This window comes from Canis lupus, chromosome 1 (assembly GCF_048164855.1).
Source record: "Canis lupus baileyi chromosome 1, mCanLup2.hap1, whole genome shotgun sequence".
In the NCBI taxonomy this organism is placed as follows: domain Eukaryota; kingdom Metazoa; phylum Chordata; class Mammalia; order Carnivora; family Canidae; genus Canis; species Canis lupus.
In genome coordinates, this window is record NC_132838.1 from 84125310 (window position 1) to 84149091 (window position 23782).

The following is a 23782-nucleotide window of genomic DNA, read 5'->3' on the forward strand; positions in this document are numbered from 1 at the left end:
CCACCCTGCAAGCGGCGCACTTCCCGTTCGCTCCGGCCGGTCAAGAACTCTAACCTGACAGTGACACACACGAGAAAGAAAAAAAAAAAAAAAAAGAGGAAGTGACCAAAAGCCCATTTCAAGGCACACATAGACATTTTTTTTTTTTCCTTTTTCCCCTAAAGGGATCAATATCCCTGTCTTCCAACCAAGCCTCCAAGGGCCCGGGGCCATCACCCCTACTGGAAGGTCGCAGCGAATGACAATGTTGCGAAATCCAGGGAGGGGCTCCTCTTTAACATTTTTTTTTTTTAAATCCTCGAAATCGTCGTCCAAAACGAGCGACCCCTCCGTGCAGCGCACGCAACAAAGCGAGGCGTGCAGGCGGGGGGGCTCCCGAAAGCGAAGCTCCGGGCCGGGCGGCGGAGGAAGCGCAGGGCGCCCGGCGGCGGGGACCCTTACCTGGTTTGACCGGTTTGGGCGGCGGCTTCGACATCGCGCCTCCCCGGGCGGCTGAGCGTCCTCGCCGCGCACGCAAAGCCAACCGAGCGCCCCGCCGCCGGCGCTCCCGGGGCCCCCAAGCTCCTTGGCGTCCGGCTCGCAGCCGCGCGCCTGCAGGGACCTGCGCCCACCGCCGGCCGTCGGACGAGCGCACGCAGGCACAGCCGCCCGCCCCGCCCGCCCCGCGCCCCGCGCCCCGCCCCGCCGCGCCCCGCCCCGGGGCCGCCCGAGCCGCCCGAGCCGCCCGAGCGCGCGGCCCGCCGACGAGGAAGTGGCCGCCGGCTCGCCGAGCGCTCATTGGCTCCCGGGCTGGCAGCTGCGGCGCGGCGGGGGCGCGGGCGGCGCGCACGGCGGCGGGAGCGCGCCGCGGCCGAGGGCGGGGGCGGAGAGCGCGGGGGAGCGAGGTGCGCCGAGGTCGCCGGAGCCCCGCCCCGCCCCGCCCCGCCCCGCCCCGCGGGCGCTGCAGCCGGTACCGCGTCCGGCCCGGGGCGCGACGGATCGCCTCGGTTGGCCGCCCGGGCCCCGGCAGGGGCGCGCAGGGAGGGGCGGTGGGCCTCGAGGCGAGCCGGCCGCGGGGGTCGCGGGGGTCGCGGGGGTCGCGGCGGGTCGGCCCGGCGATCTTGAGCCGCTCGGCCTGGGAGGGCCCGGCCCCGCGCCCGGTGAGTACCTGCGCGACCCGGCCGCCGAGGCCCGCGGCTGCAGCCTGCCCGCGCCCTGCAAGCCGCGCGGGGCCCTGCCGCCCGGACGCGGACAGAGGGCCTGCCGGGTCGGGGACGGGGACGGGGACGGGGACGGGGACCGCGTGCGCGGCGAGCTGCTCCCACGCCGCGTGAGACACAGGTTGTGGAGACAAGTCTCCAGGCTCGGGGCGCCAAGTCTTGGTCCCTAAGGGAGGTCGCAAACTTTTATCCCCAACCCGCTTGCCACCTGCTAACTGGGGACGGTTTTTTACCATTTTAAATGGAGGAAAAGAAATCAAAAGATCTGGGGGCGCTGGGAAACTATAAGAAATTCGGATCTCGGTGTCCACGCTCGTTTGCTTATGTAACTAACGCCTGTGGCCGCTTTCTCTGCAGCGACAGCAGAGCTGAGCGGCTGCCCTCAAAGCCTAATGAAATCATGGACTGACCTGGCATTTCGCTGAGGTAGGCCGACCCTGGCCTAGCCGATGGACCCTCCAAGGGGAGGCAAGGGCCGGAGCAAACAAGAAATGCAGCGTGCATTCAGTTTCAAGTAGCACGGTCTTAGAAGCCAATTGTATGTTTGGGGGAAGAAAAAAGGGACGAGAAAAAAAACTTCACGTGAGAGTCTATCTAAAATGAGGCTTGAAAGTTTTCGCCCCGGGGATTAGGGAAAGAGGAAAGTGATTCCACGGGAAGGGGGCATGGGTTGAGTATTCAGAAATTCTTACCGTGGGAGATTTCTGTTCACTAAAAGGGAGCAGAATTTAGACAATAGTAGGAAAAGACTTCCCTGTTGTGGGGAAAGAAGATAATCAAAATAACTGTGGAATAAAGCAAGTGAGTGAGAAGTCCTGAAACACTTCACTGGCTTAAAAATACCAGACTGCCCTTTAGATGCATGGAAAAGCACGATCCGCATGTTGTCGTCCCATTTGTATTGGAGAGCTGGTGCCTTCCTAATAATTTGATTTCTGTACATGCCACCTCTTGACCATTTTGCAGTTTAGGATCCAAGATGCACATGTTTAGTAGTGGAATACACATAATAAGCACATACAAGTGATGAAAAAAAGGACTCAACGACATACCTTACTTAGGGTAAAAAAAATACATTTAAATACTCATTTTGGGTTTGCTCTTGGCTATTTTAGCTTGTTCTCCACCTCGTTTGCAAATGACTCTACTGTTGAAGAAAGCTTTGCACTTTTTGGGAGAATAAAGTACATAAATATCCCATGAGATTGGAGGTAGTATATTTTCCCAGTAATCAGATGCCCCTGATTGATGAGACTGAAATTTGCAAACGGTTGTCTCTCCAGAGACATCCAGTGATTTAGTTTGTAGTTGAAGCTTGTAACGCCTATGGAATCTGCTGTATGTATCTGGAGTCTGGCAACTCTTGACTGCAAGTTTTTAAGTGTGATTTTAAAATAGTTCTTAAGGAAGGCAACAGGCAGTGTAATAACACCAAGTGGTGTGGAGGTAGACAATTCCATTCCTGAATTTGCAGTTCACCTGGTGCTGCCCTGTGCATTCAATGAGGTTTTTGAAATTAATGGCATCTAGGATTCCTCGGCCCACCCTCCCCCCAGCACCTGTCTTGATTCTGCTTCTCCCAGTTCCTCACCCCTCCCACCACATTGTCACATTGTTAAATGCTAATAGACTGTGCCCAACATTGACACAAACACTGTCTTGGGTCATAGCTGTATTAGCCAACTAATACAGAATTAAGGGTTCCTGTTTTGGTAAAAACTTGCATTTGACTGTGGGAATCCCCTCCTGAATGCAAGCAATTTTGTAAGTAGGTTCTTGACTCTCCCTCACCCTTTGTTTCTGAATTGCTAGTTTCCACCCAAATAACCCCCCTCAAGCATCTTGCCAGTGCCACAATCACACTCGTTATTTGCCTGCTATGTAATTGATCCAGTATCCTCAGGTGTATGCACAGATGTGGCCTGAAGCAGGGGGACCAGTAGTCCTTGCCTTTCAGTGTGCTCAGTTATTAATAATACATCAATAAAAATGCCATCCATTATACATGAGAGCCTCACAATAAAGCTAGCACATGTGCAGCATCCTTTCTTTGCTCTTGGTAATAAAGTACTTTTTAACAGGTTGGAAAGAAGAAAGCAATGGACTTGCTAGGACATAGGTCAGGGCCAGATAGGAACTGGGAGGGCTGCTGGGGGTTCTCCAGCTCAGGGACCACTCACCCCAGTGGCCCAGTTTAGATCCCCGATCATCCAACCAGAGAAGTCCGGGGATAAAGAACAGCATTAGTCCAGGCAACCCTCAGGAACCACTAGTCTGAGGTCCCCTCCAGCTGAGGCTCATCTTTCCCATAAAGAGGTAGAAATGGTTCATTAGACTATCCGCAGGACTGCTTTATGGAACCTTAGGGGGCCCTGTGTGAAACTGCCTTCTACTCCCCACCCCCCAGATCTGAGGTCAACAGATAATGGCCTGGTGGCTAAAATATGGCTCTGGGCCTGAAAGTTTGCCAACAGTTTTCTGTTTGAGAACACGAACTTTGAAATCCAGTAAAAGAAATATTATCCCAATCAGAAAGGAATTCCATTCTTCTCATTAGTAGACATTTATTACAACAACAAAATTGTAATCAATTATTTTGTTTTGACTTTCGTTAAAAACATTGTAGAAATCTGTTTTCTCTCTTGTTACATAAGTACCTACGTAATAAGCTTGAGTTTGCCTCTGGGCTCACAAAACCTCAAATATTTACTACCTGGCCCTTTTCTGAAGAAATCTGTCTACCCTGGCCTTGGACTTAGGTTTTTGAGTAAGGAAATAACACCCTTAAAGGGAATTAACTTCCTTTTGCCTCTGACCAGCAGTGATGTTTTGCCCTCATTTCTGAAGAGGGGGAGAGGCAAGCTCTGTGGGTTCCTGGTATAGGGGAAATAACATAGGTCATCTCCAGGGAACTGAATCTTGAAACTGAATTTCAGAGTTATGAGACTCTGTAATGTGTGTTCTCTGAGACTTTGGCCTGTTGAGCACACACCAGTTGTTGCATTTAGCATAGAGTCAGTCTAGCAGAGAGAAGCTGGTACCTTGTGAAGCTCTTCTACTGAGTGTGGCTAATCCAGGGGCACGGTCGCCCAGAGATCATGGTCATCTTTCCCCCTCAGCTGGCTCTCTTAATTTCAGACTCTTTTACTTCTTTAGACATCCCAGTGATAAGCATTTGATTTGTTGTTTGTTTGTTTAATTTTAGGAAATTTCAGGAAGACTTGATTTTCAAAGCTAATTATGAAAACATTTGTCATTGGAATCAGTGGGTGAGTAATTTTGCTACAAACAACTGGTGGAGGTACTCAGGATGTCCAAAGGGTGTTTTCATGTGGATGTGGTAGGGGATGGAGGAGTCAGGATTCCCAAAGAAGAGAGCAGGTCCCTGGCAAATATAAAACAGTGGCATGCTGGTTACAGAAATGGCAACAGGAGATGGGAGAGTCTCCTAGACTCCTAGAGACTAGGAATCTCCTAGACTCCTAGAGAAAGAGGACCGTCAGGAAGCAAAATATGCCTGCTTTCCCATTTCTTTGCTGGAGTTGACACTAGACACCTTCTATCCTTATCCTTTAAAAAAAAAAAAAGATTTTATTTATTTATTCACGAGAGACACAGAGAGAGACAGAGACACAGGCAGAGGGAGAAGCAGGTTCCCTGCGGAGAGCTCGATGCAGGACTCAATCCCAGGACCCTGGGATCACGCCCTGAGCCGAAGGCAGACAATCAACCACTGAGCCACCCAGGTGTCCCTATCCTTATTATCCTTATGAACCTATTGCCCTGGCATGGTTATTAGTTGTGTTTGTCCCCCCATCAAAAGCGTCCTCAATTACATGGTCACCCTACCTGTGGTACCAGAGGTATACATGCAAATAAGACACCAATGCCAGCTCCAAAGGACGCTGTCTACTTTGCTACTGTGTTATGTTCAGCTTTCTTCTGAGTAATGTGTGAATACACACATTATGTGGAGTCCAATTCATAAGATATTTGAGACTTAAAAGTCTGGAATTTGGGGGGGATCACTGTATTATGTTACTATAATAAGTAATCAGAGGTAAAGGGGATGAACCCGGTGTCAGAGCTCTGCCTCGTCATGCTCCCATCGAACCAGAATCCAAGTTTTGTTTTTCTCCGCATTGCTTCTCTTGGCTATGCCTCCCCTTCTGCACTCAGTGCCACCCTCCTAAATCAGGCCCTCGTTCCTTGATTGCCTCCCTTTCTTAACCTTTCCTACATACCTCTCCACCAGTTGAATCTTCTTGCAGAAATTTTTAGTTATTCTCTTACCTGGTGAACAATATGCAGTGGTTACCAGTTACCTGGAACAGAATCTGAATATCCTGGTGTATGAAGACTATCCATAAATACTAAAAGAAACGTATCAGCTTCAGGGGCAGATAAGCTGCAGGAAAGGTTTGATACAGGAACTCACTGAAGACTCCATTTCTTTCTATCTCTTCTTTGTGTCTTCATCCATTGGGATTCATCCTAGAGTCGACTCCACTTTTTGGGCCCGAGGGGATACCGCTGGGTGCTGGGAATTTGTATTTCTTAGCCTGCTACTAGGGTAAAAAAAAAAACAAAACAAAATGCCTCTCTTCCTCCAGATCATGAGTTTCTTTTTGACCAGACTAGCTGTACCACATACACACAGTCACTGTGGCAAAATGGGTGGTCCTGCCCCGATTAGCTTAGGCTAGCGGGGCCCTGCTCTATAGTTGACAGTCGAGTCAGTCCAAACCACACCCCAGAAACAGGGGTAGAACCTGGGGAGGCAGCTGCCAGTTCTACTCTGGCATCCAAAACAACTTTCATTCTGTGTATGTAGGAATAAAATCCCCTCTTCTCAATGTTCCAGATGTACAAACCTGTCTCATGCTTCCTTGCCACGTGTATTAGGTGCTAAGAAAGCCTCTTCTTCACTGTCTCTTCCTTGGAGAGTGCCAGGATTTCATTTTAATGCTGCTTCTGTGCATTTAAAGCACCTGCTGGACTCAGCTGCAGTGACCTCTGTTCCTGCCTTTCTTCCTTCTTCCAGACTCAGTGTTGTATCCTCCTTGTATACTTAACCACTTGCTCTGCTATGAAGTCATCATTTGGTTAAGACATCAAGGAATAGCAGGGGTTCCAAAGGAGTCAAGGGTCATTCAGGATCCTCCTGAAAATTTAGTGCCAGTGTGAAGATGTTCATTTTTCTGGGCGAGGGGCAGATAGTCTTCAACAGATTCTCACAGAATTCTGTGATGTTAAAAAATATTAAGGGTTTTGGGGAAAAAAAGATCCATGGGCTTTAGAGTTAGACTTTGTATCCCTTCCTCATGACTTGCTAGTTGTACCTTGGGCAAGTTTTATGAGTATATAGTCTTTCAGTCCTTAGTTTCCTCAACTGTAAAATAGTAATATGAATATCTGCTTGCTGCAGAAAGGATTTTCCTCTTAAGTACCTATAGACAGCCTTTTTAACTTCTGCTTAGCCCACTGTCCTATTCCAAATACACTCCCCCTCCTGTCTCTTGGACAAAAAACAAATGGACCAGGACTTGTGCATTTATTTGGCTGTTGTGAACAAAGAAGGAAGTGTCCTCAAACAGTTATTCATTTTCCTTCCCCCTACCCTAAGATAAAGCATGCACCTGTCTGGGGACTCTTGCCCTGAGGTGGGAGGGCACGTGACGGTGGTCAGGAATTTGGTGGTGCGTGGTGGTTTTGAGCATGCTGAAAGAGAAGAGTTAGTCTTAAGGCTGTCACCTGACCAGGATTCCTAGTATGGATCGTAGGCATGAACTTGTGCAATTCCGACTTGCTAAATTCTTTTAAATTCTTGTTAAATCCCCCCTCCCATCTCTCTGACCTATACTGTCTGGTCTGCCTCCTCCAAGTCTTCAAAACTGGAGTGCTTGCTTCTCACTGTCTCTCTCCAGTTAAGTCAGTGTTGGTTTGACTGTGTATCATTTGAAAGAGATAAGTCTCGAAAATGACACATTTTCTGGCCAGGTTGCTCATACTATAATAAAGTTAGCCCTGTTTACTATCTCTTTTAAGCCAAAGTTCAGTATCTGAACTATGGAAACTCAGTGCGAATTATAGACATTTTTGTTAAAGGGGAGAAATTTTATACCAGTATTTCTCCAAGGCAAAGGGTAACACCCACCCACTTTCCTGTTCTTTCTCTCTCTCTTTCTCTCTTTCTTTCTCTTTCTTTCTTTCTTTCTTTCTTTCTTTCTCTCTCTCTCTCTCTTTCTCTCTCCTTTTCTTTTCTTTCTTTCTTTCTTTCTTTCTTTCTTTCTTTCTTTCTTTCTTTCTTTCTTTCTTTCTTCCAAGATTTGTTTATTTAGTTAGTTATTTGAGAGAGAGTACAAGCAGGGGGAGGGGTAAAGGAAAAGGAGGAAGCAGACTCCCCACTGAGCCAACTTGGGGCTTGATCCCAGGACCCTGGGAACAGGACCTGAGCCAAAATCAGCATCAGATGCTGAAGAGAATGAGCCACCCAAGCACATCTCCTGTCTTTTCCGAGATAACTATGCCCATTTCCTACCCAATTGTGTATTCTAAGGCAAAAAACAAAAACAAAAACAAAAAACTTTTGAATCAAGTTCCTTGTACTTTGTAGGTATAAGGTATTTGGGTAATAATTGAATTATAGTCAGTAAACAATTTTGATGAATGAATATTAGTTTCTTGTCTAGATTATAAATACATTGCAATGTATCTCACCTAGGATTAAGCACAGGTTCTTGCAAATAAATATGCAGTTAAGAGTTTTTTGTGCCATGAAAATTCGGTTTTAAATACACAAAATAGGGGACACCCAGGTGGTTCAGTGGTTGAGCGTCTGCCTTTGGCTCAGGTTGTAATCCCAGGGTCCTGGAATTGAGTCCTGCATCAGGCTCCGCGTGGGGAGCCTGCTTCTCCCTCTGCCTGTGTCTCTGCCTCTCTCTCTGTATCTCATGAATAAATAAATAAAATCTTTAAAAAATAAAAACAAAAATATAAAGGAAACCTATTATAATGAAATTTAGCTATAAAAATATTTTAAAAATCAAATCATCACTTTGTGATACACTTCTTTGTTAATTTATTAAATAACAGTGTCCAGTGGTGAGTCTAAAAACTGCCATCAATTTGAAATAATAATGAGTATTGATCACGCTTCAAGATATCTGCCCCAACTGCCCCAAATGATATGAAAATATCTCTGATTTCTATCGACAACAAATTTCACAGGTTCTGTTAATACTACTGACGTTTGTTATTTATATTTATAATTAAAGGAAAAGCTAAAATTCTGTTAGAATATAATAAAAGTATATAAAAATATATAAAAAATGCCATTTCTTTTCCCACTCAAGTTCACAAAGTCCACGAATCAGTGCACAAAACCCTTTGAGGCAGCATCCCCAGGTTAATGAAAGCTCTGACTGAATGAGTGACTACAGAAGGCCCTCTCATGTGCTGTTGTGTGGTGCTAGACTCTGGCAAACTAGGTACACAGAGGAGTTAGCCAAGGTCCGCATTCTCCTCCACATCACACAGTCCAGCCACGAGGGACATGTAACTGACTCTATGTGATAAGCTTCACTGGACTTCCCATCAAGCCCCAAAGTGGACAGAGATTTAATGATAAAGGGGGCATCACAGCAGAGATGTGATTGAGTTATAAGTGGCTTGTCAGAAGCCAGCCCTCCACTTTTCTCCATGGTGCCCTGAAACAAAATCACAGTGGCCACATGCAATTTTATATACTTGCACTAAAATGCGCTACTCAGGGCGCCTGGGTGGCTCAGGCAGTTAAGCATCTGCCTTTGGCTCAGGTCGTGGTCCTGGGTCCTGGGATTGAGTCCCCACATGGGGCAGGCTTCCTGTCAGCAGGAGGGTGCTTCTCCCTCTCTCTCTCAAATAAATAAATAAAATCTTTTTTTTTTTTTTTTTTTGATGCATCTTTCTTCTTGGTATTTTCAATTTTTTTTTCTTTTTCTTTTTCTGTTCAGTGTGACAAATGGCGGGAAGACAACACTGGCTAAGAATTTGCAGAAACACCTCCCAAACTGCAGTGTCATATCTCAGGATGATTTCTTTAAGGTATTTATAAAACTTCTTAGGTCATTCATTTAATACAACAAAGTTCTAGTAGCAAAGTTAATTAAATTACATCCAAAAAGCCTTTGCTAGGGGACAGAGGTTTTGGGGTGAAGGGTTGCAGTAATGCCACTTATCCACTAGATGGCATTACTTATTGGTGTGGCTCTGATTTTAATTATCCTCGTCTTCCAAAGGATTTAGTAAAAGTTTATCGCCTCTTCATTCTATAATTGTATTATTTCTGCCCTGCACAGTTTTGATGGGTTCTTGTTATTTTTTCCAGCCAGAGTCTGAGATAGCGAAAGATACAAATGGATTTCTGCAGTATGACGGTAAGTAGATGAGTGTGTGAAATATTCACTGATGTCCATTTTTCTCTTTCAAACCCAAATACCTTCTCTATCTGTGAAGACAGTTTCAAAATGTGCTTAAGTACGTGTTAAATATCTATGAAGACAGTATCAAAGTGTGCTGCCCTTTACACATACTTTTGTAAAGTTTTCTCGTTTATGTCCAGCTATTTAAACAAATGAAACCTTTTCCCCAGGCTTTTACTTAAAACTGAAAACATTGGAACAATAGATTTTTCTACTAAAACTAGAATAAGGTAGGTTTGTTGGTACTCTGCTCATCCCTGCCTGGGGTACACATACTAAGGATACTTCCCCGATGCCTCCCTGCAGTCTCGCCTGGAACAAACTCTAAGCTCATCCAATGGGCTCACCTTCCCAGTGACCGCGGTGGACTAGACAGCTGTTTTCTTCTTTCCACTGCTCATAAAGGTTAGCGAATATTTTTTAGATGGATTCACCTCGCTCTCTTGCCCAATCTAACCCTGCTTTGAAGCCAAAGGATTATAAAGTCCATCAGAAGATATTTATTTTCCTATAGAGAATATCATACTAATAAACTATACTTAATGGTCTTGTCAGCTTTTATCATGAACAAGATGACCACTGAGTGTTTATGCAAACTGGCAACAGAAACAGCTATCTTAAAAAGCCATAAACTACATTCTTTATTTTTAACTTTGATGACATGAGAGGAAAAATGTTATGTAATCAGTTCTTACAGACACTTGATAGTTTTAAGAGAAGCAAAATCCTTGACTCACTGCCTGTTCTTGTGTCTTGAGCTGCAGCCAGGATATTTTTTACTTTTCTTCCCCTCTAATGATTAGCAAGGAAGGTAATTACAGAGTAAGAGTTAAACAAGGAAAGTCTGTTTTCAATGATTGACAAAAAATTATTCCTAATTCAAATAAGTTCTTATAAACTGATAAGAAAAACAGAAATATTCCAATTGAAAGATGTCCAAGGATATAAATAAGCTATTCATGGAAGCAAAAGGTTATTTGATTAATAAATGTACAATAAAAAGTCAACCTCAGAAATAGTCAAAGAGTTGTAAATTACTTTTTTCCCCACTCACCTCATAAACAGATTTTTAAAGCAGTAATTATCTGATGGTTGCACAGTTATCTAATTACATAATGATGGCTCAATAAAATGAAAACTTTCATAGATGGGAATATTAATTGATATAACCTTTCTGGAAGGTTGCTTGAGCATATGTTCCAAAGACCTTAAAGTATTAATGCCATGTGTCAAGTGTCCCACTTCCAGGAGCCTAGCATAAAGAAAAATCTGAAATTTTTAAGTAAATGTACAAATTTAATGTAAATCAAGGTAATGTTAAAATCTTTATGATAATCACTAGAAGAATAGTTTAAAGATGTATAGCTATCAAGTTTATAAGTAAATGGAATCATTAAATTTTGTTGATACAAAATAAGTCAGAAGTAAAAAACAATTTAAAGAAATCAAAAGATGATTAAAATATAGAAAATGAGAATAAGATGATAGATTTAAGCCAAATATAGCAGTAGCTACATTAAGTTAAATGAACTAAAATACTCCAAAGACAGTCAAACTAGATTTTAAAAAATGAAAGAAAGAAAAGCCCAACTATAAGCTCCTTATAAGAGACATATTTAGATACTAGGACAAAGAAAAGTAGACAAGGCTAGAAAAAGATATACCATGTGAACATATACTGAAAGAAATCTGGTATAACTACTAATATCAGACAAAGTAAACACAAAGAATATCACTAGAGACACTATTACTAGAGATAAATAGAGATAAATGGGTCAATTCAACAAGAAGATAAGCAATCTAAAATTTGTATGTACCCAATAACATAACCTCAAAATACAGTAAGCAAAAACTGACAAAACTACGTGAGGAAATATACAAATCTGTAATTATTATGGGAGATTTTTAACACAACTTCCTCAGTAACTAATAGAAAAAAGCAGATAAAATTATAAGGGTATAACTGATTTGAACAACGTAATCAACAAACAACCACTCTAATATATATGGAACATTTAGCCAATCACAGCAGAATACACATTTTTGTTTTCTTAAAATAAAATTAAAAAAAAAAGAATTGCCTTTGCTACATCCCCTCACCCCGAAAAAAGAAAAAGAATACAGGGAACATTAACTAAAATGGAAGGCATATGCAAGGGCATAGAACAACAGTACGTTTCAGTAGAATGAAGTAATATAGAGATATGCTCTAAGCACAGAGAATTGAATCAGAAATCAGTAACAAAAAATAGAATACTTTCAAGTGCTTGGATATTAATCAATACCTTTTTTTTCTGGAAAAATTTAAACAGCTGCATACAAAAGTAGGCAGAAGACTGTCATGAACTCTCATAAATTCATCATCTGGCTTTTAAAAACGATGAACTTATGACCAATTTATATTTCATCTATGCCCTCACCCACTTTCTCCTTCTGTGTCTTCTTGAAGTAAATTCCAGATGTCATCACATTTCACCCGAAGTAAAGCACTTCTATATATCCCTTGGGTTAAGGGAAAAAATCACCGTGAAATCAGAAGATACTTTTAACTGAACAATAATGAAAATATATTAAAACTAATGGTATTTGTGGTTTCAGCAAAGACGGATTGCCTACATTCCTTGCTCTTTCCACCTCTTATAATTGGAAACCTTGGATGGAACACAGCAAACAGAGGAAGACTCAAAGAGAGAACAGACTGGCCTTTGGGACTTGCGGAATGATTGGTTGTGATTCCTTGGATTTTCTTCTAACCTGTCATATATTCAGGAAGGGGTACTTGAGAGGTGTGCCATGGAATCATCAATAGGTACAGACAAAAGAGCCCCAAGAAACCTGTACCCTGTAGTCAAAGGACCAGGAAAAGCGTGCCCTATTGAAATAGAAAGTCATTTTGATAATATACCCTACTGTAGCCAAACACAAAAAGAAAAACCATCCTCCCTTCATGGTTCAGCAGGGCCAAGCAGTGAGCAAGACTTTTGGACCTGTCTGGCACCAGCAAGGAAGAGGACCCCACAGGAGTCCTATCAGTTGAGCCAGACAGGGAACTGAATTTCTACACCCACCTAGCAGCAGCAGCAGCAGGATGAGGCAATGTGAGGTAGTGCATCCCACTTTCCTCACCCAGAGAGCATCAGCTGCTGTCAGCAGGATGCATTTGATACCTGAACTTCTATCCTCACCAAGAGCAAGGAAGCCACACCAGCCCTCCATTTGCCTCCTTTTACCAAGGCAACCTCCATTTCCATGTTGGTAAGATTCAGTAAGGAGATGACCATTTACCCCCACCTGGACCTGCATACTACACCTAACCAGGGTAACTGCCTATAAAAAAGGAGATTAAATGGGATCCAGAGCCTCACAACATGATACCCAAACTTTCTAGAATGAGACTGAAATTCACTTGCCATATCAAGAACCAGGCAACTCTCAACTTGAATGAGAAAAGACAATTAACAGACACCAATTATGTGATAACACAGATATTGGAATTATCTGACAAGGATTTTAAAGCAGCATTCATAAAAAGGTTCACCGAGTGATTGTGAACATTGTTAAATCTAGTAAAAAGCTAGAAAGCCTCAGTAAAGAAATAGAAGATGTAAAAAAAAAAAAAAAAAGAAATTTCTTAACTGACAATATACAGTAACTAAAATTTTAAAACTCCTAAGATGGGCTCAACTGCAGAATAAATATGACAGAGGAAAGAATCTTTGGATTGGAGGACAGAACAATAGAAATTACTCTATCTAAACAACAGACCAAAAAGAGACTGAAAAGAAACTAGCAGAAATATCATTGCAGTCTCAGGAGAGGAAAAAAGGTGTGGTGCTAAAAAAGAAGTAAATGTGTAAAACATCACAAACTTGGCATAAGACATAAACCTATAAAATCAGGAATCTGACTGATCCTCCATCAGATTAAGATTAAACAAGACCGACCAAGAAAAAAAGAGAAGGCACAAATTACAAATATCAAAAACAAAAAAAGGAAATACCACTACAGATCCTACAGACATTAAAGAGATAAGAGGATATTATGAACAGTCTGTGCAACTAAATTAGAAAACTTAAATGAAATTGACAATTTCCTTGAAAAATGCAGCTTACTAAAACTAACACCAGAACAATGAGAAAATCCTAACAGTCCTATGTCTAGCTAATAAGTTAATCCATAATTGTAAAACCTTCCACTAAAAAGCCTCTAAGTACAGATGGCTCAATTCAGTAGTTCTGGAGTAGGGCTCAGAAACTGTTATTCTGGTAAATTCCCAGTGATACAAATGCTGCTGGTCTAGGTAGTACACTTTGAGAATCAGTGTTTTGGAATATTTTGCTGGAAATTGTAAACTCAAAAAGTATGCACATTTTAGAGTTTAAAAAGGACATATTTGGATCCTTTATAAAATTTCCTTTTTTTTAATTTTTATTTATTTATGATAGGCACACAGTGAGAGAGAGAGAGAGAGAGAGGCAGAGACACAGGCAGAGGGAGATGCAGGCTCCATGCACCGGGAGCCCGATGTGGGATTCGATCCCAGATCTCCAGGATCGCGCCCTGGGCCAAAGGCAGGCGCCAAACAGCTGCGCCACCCAGGGATCACCCCTTTATAAAATTTCTAATGGTTTATCTCTTATTTACTTGTAAGAGCCCTTTATATATTAAAGATACTAGCTCTTGGGGAGCCTGACTGACTCAATTGGTTAAGTGTCTGACTGTTTCAGCTCAGGTCATGATCTCATGGTCTTGGGATCAAGCCCCATGCTGGGCTCCGTGCTCAGGGCTGAGTCTGCTTCAGATTCTTTCTCCCTCTTCTTCTGCACCTCCCACTCATGCTCTCTTGCTCTCTTGCTCTCTTGCTCTCAAATAAATAAATAAAATCTTAAAAGAAAAGATATGTATTTTAGTTCTTTGCTACATATATTGCAGATATTTTCCCCAGTATATCATTTATCTTTCACTAATTTATAGATATTTTGTCATCCAAATATGTTAAACTTTGGTCTAGTTAGGAGGGAATAGACATTATAAATAAAGCAATATTAGCCATTAATGTATGATTGCCAAAGCTGGACATGGGAGTTCATTGTACTCTACTCTCTACTTTTATATGTATTTGAAATTTTCCATATTAGAAATGTTTCAAACATACCAATTTGTCAGTAATAGAATTTAAATTTTTCTGAAATATTTGTTATTAGGTATTTTGAATGGTAAATGAAATAGTGCTATTCTATATATTTATAGAGCCCTGGATATACTCATCATAAAAAGCCACATCATAAATCTTTTGTTGTATTGATTTCATATTTTTGTATATTTGTTTGAAGTGCTTGAAGCGCTTAATATGGATGAAATGATGTCCACCATTTCCTGCTGGATGGAAAACCCATCAACAGACTCTGGAAGCACCGAAGAAATTCCCATATTAATCATCGAAGGCTTCCTTCTCTTTAATTATAAGTAAGCATCCTCAACCTAATATTGATTCTGAATGAATGGGGTGAAAACTTGGTAAACTAAACATGCTGTTTTTGTAGGCCTCTAGACACTCTATGGAACAGAAGCTATTTTCTGACGATTCCATATGAAGAATGTAAGAGGAGGAGGAGGTGAGTTTTGATACTGCCTTTGTGGATTATAATTAAAAAGACAAAATTTATGAGGATAGAAAGTACAGCATAGGGAATAGGATCAGTAGTATTTATCATAGCACTGTATGGTGACAGATGGTAGCTACACTCATGGTGAACATAGCATAACCTATAGAGAAGTCAAATCCCTACGTTATATAATTGAAACTAACATTGTATGCCAACCATACTTAATTAAAAATAAAATTTTTTAAGTAAAATTTTTTTTAATTTCTTTAAGAAAAAGTTTTTTTTCATTTTTTAAAAGACAAAATTTAGGAACAATGAGGAAAGAACATGATTGAGCAATATGTATATGTCATTTTTCAAACAAGAGAAGCCTGGTCTCTTCTACACAAAGAGCAAAATCTTTTTCTAGAAATGGTCATCCACGTGAGGTAATGCAAATTGCTTTTCTAAGAAAAGGCCCTTCTACAGACCATTTGACTCATCTCTCCTATATCTCCAAATGCAGCAATCCCATGTTGATTGATTTTAAATTTGAGAGCCATTATTCTGTGACAGCCACAAAGAACACCCAATTAATTGAAAGCCTAATCCAATCTATCAGGTTCTCTGTCATTATTCACATTGATATTTGTCTCTTCGTTCTCTCAGAAAGCACTGTAGTAGGAGGAGATAATTATGAATGATAGTGAATTACAAAAGTAGTTTTTTTGGATCAGAAAACTAAATCAGTTCTGCTGTCTTCTAATTAGTATTGAATCTAAAACGTATACTCTTAATTCTGTTTAGATTAAGTCTCAGTGATTTTTCCCATCACCCTGACCATTATTAGTTTACTTTATCAATTTTATGTCTCTGTGCACATTAAGTTTCCTGTGTGTTTTCATAGTAAAAGGGTCTACAAGCCTCCAGATGCCTCAGGGTACTTTGATGGCCACGTGTGGCCCATGTATCTAAAGCACAGACAAGAAATGGAGAACATCACCCGTAACATTGGTAAGCGCCTTCTCTCCCTCCACGGAAGGCCTTTACTTGTCATTGCTCGAAGTCCATGAGAGAAAGGATTTTTAGGAGGCATCTTTTTCGTGAATTACATTATAAAGGAACTCTTTAAGCCAGAACACTCTGGGCTCTTCATGATTGACTGTCCTGGTTTCTGTTTCTCTAAGGCTTTTGTCAAAGCCTGTCAACTTCTAGATGGTCATTCATGAAACAGATATTGAATTGAATGCCTTCTGTGTACAAGGTACTGCCCTATTGATATTAAGGAAAATAAGACAAACTCAGCCCCTACTCTTATGAGCCAACATTCTATCAGGGAAACAAATGTTAAAAATACTAGCTGCATGAGCATGTCCTTTCCAGCTATGCCAGGTGCTGTGATACCAAGTTCTGGGGGACTAGCTGAGGCCCAGCAATCAGGGAGGGCTTCCTTGAGGAACCACTTAAACCACACTCTGAGGGGTTTAACAGGAAAGGGAGGTAGGTGGGGGGCAAAAGATCATCCCAGACAGTACACAGAAAGGCCAGGGACAGGAAGGCGGGAATAGCACCTGAAAGGTTGGTGTATTTTCAGTAGAGAAAACCACGAGGTGGGGTGGGGGAGATGCTGGAGACATGAGGAAGATCTCAACTCTACAAGGTCATAGGCAAGTTAAGGACTTGGGTCATTATCTGAGGAGAAGTGGGAAGCCCTCTGCAGAGAGGTTTTATTTATGTATTTTCTTTATTTATTTATTCATGAGAGACACAGAAAGATTGGCAGAGACACAAGGAGAGAGAGGAGAAGCAGGCTCCATGCAAGGAGCCTGATATGGGACTCAATTCTGGGAATCCAGGATCATGCCCTGAGCCAAAGGCAGATGCTCAACCACTGAGCCACCCAGGCATCCCTACAGAGAGGTTTTAAACAAGGACATGGTAGATACCAAATTCTGGTGTTTTTTTTTTTTTTTTTTTTTTTTATTCATGAGAGACAAAGAGAGGCAGAGACACAGGCAGAGGGAGAAGCAGGCTCCATGCAGGGAGCCCAATGTGGGATTCGATCCCGGGACTCCAGGATCATGCCCTGGGTCAAAGGCAGACGCTAAACCACTGAGCCACCCATAGATCACCCCAAATTCTGATTTTACTGAGATTCCCCTGGCAATGTTAGAGGGAGATGTATGTGCTCAATAGAACAGGGCGACAGAACAGATATGGAGGGTGCTCCTCTCTCCCTCTCCACCTAAATTGCCAATCTAGGGGCACCTGGCTGGTGCAGTAGGTGGAATATGCAACTCTTGATCTTGGGGTTGTGAATTCAAGCCCTGTGTTGGGTAGAGAGATTGCTTAAAAATGAAACCTTAAAAAAAAAAAAAAAAGGCCAATCTAACCATGACCCCACTTTGCTTAACCTGCAAACAGAGTCCAGTGTTTTGGAATAAAGGCCAAACAGACCTCGAGTCCCCTGAAGACTAAGGCATAGACAGCCTTGCTGTCAAATCTCATCTCTCCAGGATACCTGCTCCCACATTCAAGTCCTCCCAAATTATGCATCCTTTTCTTAACATTCAAACTTCTCTCTCTCTCTCTCACCTCCAGTTTTCTGATTAAAGGTTTCATTTTTAAGCAGTCTTTTAAATCTTATAAGTGTTTAAGGTCTTGTGTTCTTGATTTAAACTTATTAGTATTCTTTTTTTTTTTTTTTTTTTTTTTTGAGGGGAGAAAGGGTAGAGCAAGCTCCATGCCCAGCACAGAATGTGGCACGGGGCTTGATCTCACCATCCTGAAATGATGACCTGAGCCAAAATCAAGAGTCAGACATGTAACTGACTAAGGCACCCAGGTGCCCCTAAACCTATTAGTATTCTTAGGAGATGTCAGGTGCCAGAGTTAGAATCCTCTACCAATAGGCCCATTGGCCTTTGAACTGCTCTCCTTTCTCCTTAGTTTACCTAGATGGAACAAAATCCGAAGAGGAACTCTTTACACAAGTGTATGAAGATCTATTACAAGAACTAGCAAAGCAAAAGTGTAAGTATTGTGGCTGGTGAAGGAACAGCCAGGAAAAGAGTTCATTACATACCCACGAATGGTTTACCAGAATGCTCATATAGGAGTGATTGTATGCATTCATTCATTGCTTTAAAGAATGGGTTTGGGGACTTGATTATTTTTTTTATGAGGGTTTTTTTTATTTAAGGGTAAAAATATCCACCCATTGTTACATCCCTTAATGATGTTTACATTACATAGTTTAAGTTTTTTAGTAGATGGCTATTATTTCAGTGGGACTGAAATTATCCTTTGGGCAGAGTGAAGTTAAAAGGCTGGTGATCTCTTAAATATGTCTAGAGCACCTCTTCTCCTTTATTACTCTTAAAGATTTCCCATGAATTTATTTTCCCAAATCCCTCAAAAATAAACACACGATATTAAAAAAAATATTTATTGAATGTTTCTTTAAGGTTTTCATATTAGATGACACATTTTGCAAGTACCAGAAACCCTCCTTAATCTGACTTAAGCAGAAAGAAAGCACAGGGGGTAGCTATGGCTTCAGGCTCGCTGGGTTAAGGAGCTCAAATATAACCTTCAAGGCTCTGCCACAATTCCACGTTGTATTTGGGTTTCTTTGGAAGTCAGACTCTCTCCACTGACAGATATGTTGGGTGTTGGCAGCAGCATTCTCCTCTGTGTAAAATCCCCAGTAGAAAAAGACAGTTTATCCTTTCTCTAGATTTCCCATGAGTTGATAAATGTAGAAGCTGGGTATTGGGTTCCAAGGAGCTTTTATATGATTCTCACTAAAAGAATTTTAAACAGTTTTGTAAAAAGCAGTTTTGCATTTTAGCTCAGCTAGAAAGCCCCAGGGAAGATTTTGGTTGGTCCTGCTTGGGTCATGTGGCTTGTGCTAACCTCACCACTTTGGCCAGGGAGGTGGCACACTCTGATTGGCTAGGGCTGGACCGTGTACTCATCTTCTCTCCTGTTTAGCAGGAGAAATTCCACAAAGGAAAAGCAGAGCAGGAAGTAGAAACCATAAGGAGGATGAAAAAGCAGGCGGGGATCCAGCTGCTATAATATTCGAACTATTTGTACTCAAAGGGTTTTCATGGTTAACACATGCAAAATACAACCATCTTGTTCAGGAGACAGTGGGAGTCACTCCTGCAGTGCAGAATAGGACGTGCTTTTAAGAAGCAACTACCCTAGTCCAGATGTCATCATCTCTTAACAAGAATTAGGTTTCTTTTGTTCTCAGTAAATTCCTATCTTATGAGGGGATTAAGCCCAACCAGCCTATTGATCCCACACACTCCTCATTTTGGGATCAGCCCTTCCTGTGGGCATGAACGCATTTGAAGAAACTTCAGGACCATTTTAAAGTTTCTCCTAAGTGGAACTTACAGTCCTTGGCAGATATGCCTGCCCATCCCTGCTGTCTGTTACTTTGATGAAAGGCAGGGAAGCTCAGGGCACCGACATGGGCTGTAAAGAGTGTGGGGTGAAGGGAGGAAGGAGTTCAGCCTTCATAAATGATAGCAGCTGAGCCAGAGCCACTCTTCTGAGAGTTATTGGCTCCCTTTCTGGCCCTAACGAGATACTTGAGGGTGTTTTAGCAGCTGGACACCCGTACCTTTCCATCCTCTTGATAATGGCCAGTGCTTACGTCCATTTTTGTAGTGACTAAGTCATACTTTGGAGTTTGGCCTTGTGATCCATCTCCTGATAAAGATGAAAGGAGCCTTAATCAGTAGCTCAGGCAAACTGCATTTCATTCCATGCCAAATGCCAGCCTCTGCCATCTGTTCCGAGGCCCAAGAACAACAGGTATGTTTTGATGGACACTGAAAGCCCACAAGAAGGGGTGCCTGCGTGGCTCAGTCAGTTAAGTGTCTGACTCTTGATCTCAGCTAATGAAAGCCCACAAGAAAGTACATGTCCATGTGTGTGGCAACCCTCCTCTTTCCTTGCTTATGTCCTAGAGGCTAGTAAGGACCTTTAAAAGGACCTGTACCTTTTAAGTCTATCTTGTCTGTGTTCTAGATATCAGATAAAGTTGAGTAGAAAAAACAAAACAACAACAACAAAAAAAAACAAATGTTAAGATGAGACAAAATCCAAAGCAGATCAGCTTTTCTTACCTCTTAAGATCTATATTAGTTTTTTTTTTTCTAGTTGCATAAATAAATGACGGTGTTATTTATAGTAACCTACCACCTTTCCCAGTTCTTGCAACCATGGTGCCCTGGCAAAGCTGCTTGGAGGGATCCTCGGCATGGCCTGGTTTAACCCACGGTTGGGGGCTGAGCTAGCAAAGGCCTTTCCGAGGTTCCAGCGGACTACTCTGCAGTCTCCTCATAACCTCTCATAAGCCTGCTGAACTAACCTTCCATTCTAAATACATAAAATCAGAATTGTGATAAAATAATAATAGTGAGATGGAGCAGAGTTTGAATTTAATTATTAATGAAACAAATGACCCAAGAGAGTAAGAACATAAAGTTATACATTTAATTTAATCCTTGTTTAAATTCAGTGTTTGAGGCAAAATTTAACCATAACCTATTCTCACAATGACAAGGCTGTCTAGCCACCAGAACATCCAAACTCCTTTTGAGAGAGTTTATTTTCATAGTGGGGGTTTGCTCTCTGGCATACTTGTTAGGTTTTCAAGGGAGCCTGACTCTGCCACATATACTAGATAGAAGCTGGCAAGACTTGATGGGAGATTGGCTCCCACATGTAGAAAGAATAAGGGGAAAAAATGTGTATTTCCATCTCATTATAAAAGCATATTAACTATGCAAAAAGTTTTAATATGAAAAAGAGAGAAAATAATCACTTGAATTCCCACCAATCAGCAATATTAACATCTTAATGTGTACATATCCAATATTCTTGCTGTTCACATAAGTCTTATATGGTTACATGGTTCATCACCATGCTCATTTCTGCTTTTACATTAGTATTTAATATTTAAAGGAACTTTATAGAGTTTATTATATTATGAAACTGAGTCAAACTAAACAGTTCTTCCAGTTAAAGGAATCAGGGCTGAGTTCTACTTTGCTTATTAAAAGTGAGTTTTAAGACTTGGCATTGACATCTCAGTGCAGAGGAAAGATGTCATATGTCTTGTTTCAAATCAAAGAAATAAGAAATTACAAAATAAAATTTAATTTTTCTTTTGGTATTTTTCTATATCAAATTTAAAATATAATGTTCAATTAAAAGTAATAGTATAATGACCTAATATATAATATAGTAGCCCAAATTATCATAGGATTAATGATCCTTTTCACAATTGTTGAGTTTTTAGTACTGCTACAAGTTTTTCACATTGGCAAATAACATGCTGTCAAAATATCTGCACATATGACTTGTTTCCTTCTTCTGGAATTAAAGTTTTTCAGAAGTAGCACTTGCTTGGTCATAGAATATAATCATATTTGTATGTATATACTTCAGAAATTAAATACTACACCAAAAAAATTTGTTTCTCTGACATGAACTCTATACTATGAATGCAATAGGTTTATCATTGAGTTTCAAGCCAAAGTCACCAAGTTTTCAGCTAGGCTTCCTTGGTTTAAGAAAAAAGAGCAAAATTACTCATACTCTTTCTAAATCGAGGATAATACTCCTTGTAGTAGTAGTAATTCTACAACAACCAGCCACCCTCTGTGATATTCTTCTAATTTGCAAACTGTTTCATTCCTTGAAGCCAATAAGTGTTATACCAATTGCAAATGAAATTAGATGTCTGGTATCTTAAGATGGGCTTAAATTTAGTTGAAGGATTAAAAGAATGAGACATGGCCTCTATTTGGTTCTCTATGGAAAAGCAGCATTTCTGGCTCCAGATTCCCTGTAATCTTAATATTCTATTAAGATTTACTGTTGTTACGTGCGAAGATTTAACAAAATGAGAATTGGAATTCTCTATTAATTTATTTCTACTTGTATTTGTTTTCAAGGTTTGCAAGTAACAACATAAAGATGGAGTGCACTGAGTCCTTCCTCAGATGAATTAGGAAACTCCAAGGAGTATGTTTGAGGATCTTAACCAAGATACAATATGTACTTTGGTATGATAACAGTTGTTGGTTCCTTTGTTTGTGTTATCACACATGGTTTCCCTGACATGTGGAACAGTAAACAGTTATTCACACCACTGGACAGGAATTTACCTTAATGACTTGTTTTCCCTCCACGGAGTAGAGAAATAGCATAGTTCACAAATGAGTCAATTTCTCTAGACCAATGATTGTCAAACTTTTCTGAATGGGACCCAGAGTACAAAATAATATTTACATCACAATCCAGTATATATGTAATCTATTGTGCTTGTCTATGTGTGTTTATGTAGGTATGTGTATGTATGTGATGTGTGTGTATATATACACACCCCTCATATATCACAAAGCATTTGCCTTAGATTCAATGCACACTGATATTTTTCTATTTTTAGATTTTCTATAATATTCATTACCATCCAATACCAATGCCTATTTCCTGCAAATAAAGCCTTTGGCAGGAGTAGCAGTCACTTACCAGAGTGTCTTTTTGTGTGTGTGTGTTTTGTTACTCTTTCTTACATATATGTAAAACCAGTGGATCATTGTGTTACTTGTGTTGATACTTTGTTATAACAGGGAATATTTTCTCTGTGTTTTATTTTTCTGTCAAACCAATGGTCTAAAGTCACAGAAATCAGTTACGGTTACTTACATGATGTTCCTTTCACTGAAAAGAACAGACAGGAGATCTGAATTATATAATATTTTGAAGCCTCTTTCAATGCTGGAATTAAGATTATCTACTGTACTGATCAACCTCTTGTTTTGTAACAGGTGGATTACTCCCAATCCTTTAAATCTTTACAAATATAAACATATTGTTACAATAACTTTAACTGGTCTTTACAGATTCATTTTATCAGCCCTCATTTTTTCTGTATTTTTTTTAAGATTTTATTTATTGATTTACTAATGAGAGGTAGAGACACATGCAAAGGGAGAAGCAGGCTCCCCATAGGGAGCCTGATGTGGGACTCGATCCCAGGATCCCGGGATCACGCCCTGAGCCAAAGGCAGATGCTCAATCACTGAGCCACCCAGGAGTCCCTTTTCTGTATTTCTAACTAGTTTGTACTCAATGATAATTAGGAAGTTTTTGATCACACACACTACACAGAAAGCAAAAAACAACAAAGCTCAAATGGCGGTTCTTCCACCTGATAGCTATTATGACTTGATTGAATTATGGGAAGTCTTTATTTCAAACTATTGAAAGCCTTTATTTCCTCTTTGTAAGATGATATGCAGATATGTGATATCTGACCGTAGCATAGAATAAGGCTCAAATCTTTAGTATGGCCTCCAAGGCATTCCCTGAACCAGCTTCTCTGTGCCTGTCTGTTCTCATTGCCCATCACTCAGCTTTTTGCTGTTCAGTGCCGTGACCTCCTCTCCTCAGAGTTACCAGGACCCTTCCTGCCGCATTCCAGATGCTCAGAGTGAACTTCCAC

The 23782-nt window shown here is 41.1% G+C and overlaps 2 protein-coding genes and 1 non-coding gene across 9 annotated transcripts in view; 2 read left to right on the forward strand and 1 right to left on the reverse strand.

The window, feature by feature from the left end:
* The window catches only part of OSTF1 (osteoclast stimulating factor 1), a 55134-nt gene extending 54493 nt beyond the window's left edge, over positions 1-641 (reverse strand). Inside the window, exon 1 of one of the 2 annotated variants that reach the window (XM_072837842.1) lies at positions 442-641. In XM_072837842.1, the coding sequence (XP_072693943.1) occupies positions 442-475 (34 nt within the window). In that variant the 5' untranslated portion in view covers positions 476-641. The remainder of the gene's footprint in view (positions 1-441) is intronic. The other variant, XM_072837837.1, reaches the window with a different exon arrangement.
* A 333-nt stretch (positions 642-974) lies between these two features.
* NMRK1 (nicotinamide riboside kinase 1) lies at positions 975-23167 on the forward strand. Of its 6 annotated transcripts, XM_072837843.1 has the most exons (11): positions 989-1139; positions 1557-1625; positions 4405-4468; positions 9194-9284; positions 9568-9616; positions 9968-10066; positions 14995-15127; positions 15205-15276; positions 16154-16260; positions 18196-18279; positions 22230-23167. In XM_072837843.1, the coding sequence occupies exons 3-11, from the start codon at positions 4440-4442 to the stop codon at positions 22247-22249; spliced, it is 684 nt and encodes a 227-aa protein (XP_072693944.1). In that variant the 5' UTR covers positions 989-1139; positions 1557-1625; positions 4405-4439; the 3' UTR covers positions 22250-23167. The 6 variants fall into 6 exon arrangements, with proteins under 6 accessions (XP_072693989.1, XP_072693979.1, XP_072693944.1 ...); XM_072837878.1 differs by lacking the exon at positions 16154-16260 and having other exon boundaries at positions 982-1139; XM_072837868.1 differs by lacking the exon at positions 9968-10066 and having other exon boundaries at positions 998-1139.
* On the forward strand, positions 20883-20996 carry LOC140609004 (small nucleolar RNA SNORA12). Its single transcript, XR_012011014.1, has one exon. It is a non-coding gene; the product is annotated as a small nucleolar RNA SNORA12 (small nucleolar RNA).
* Positions 23168-23782: the final 615 nt, after the last annotated feature.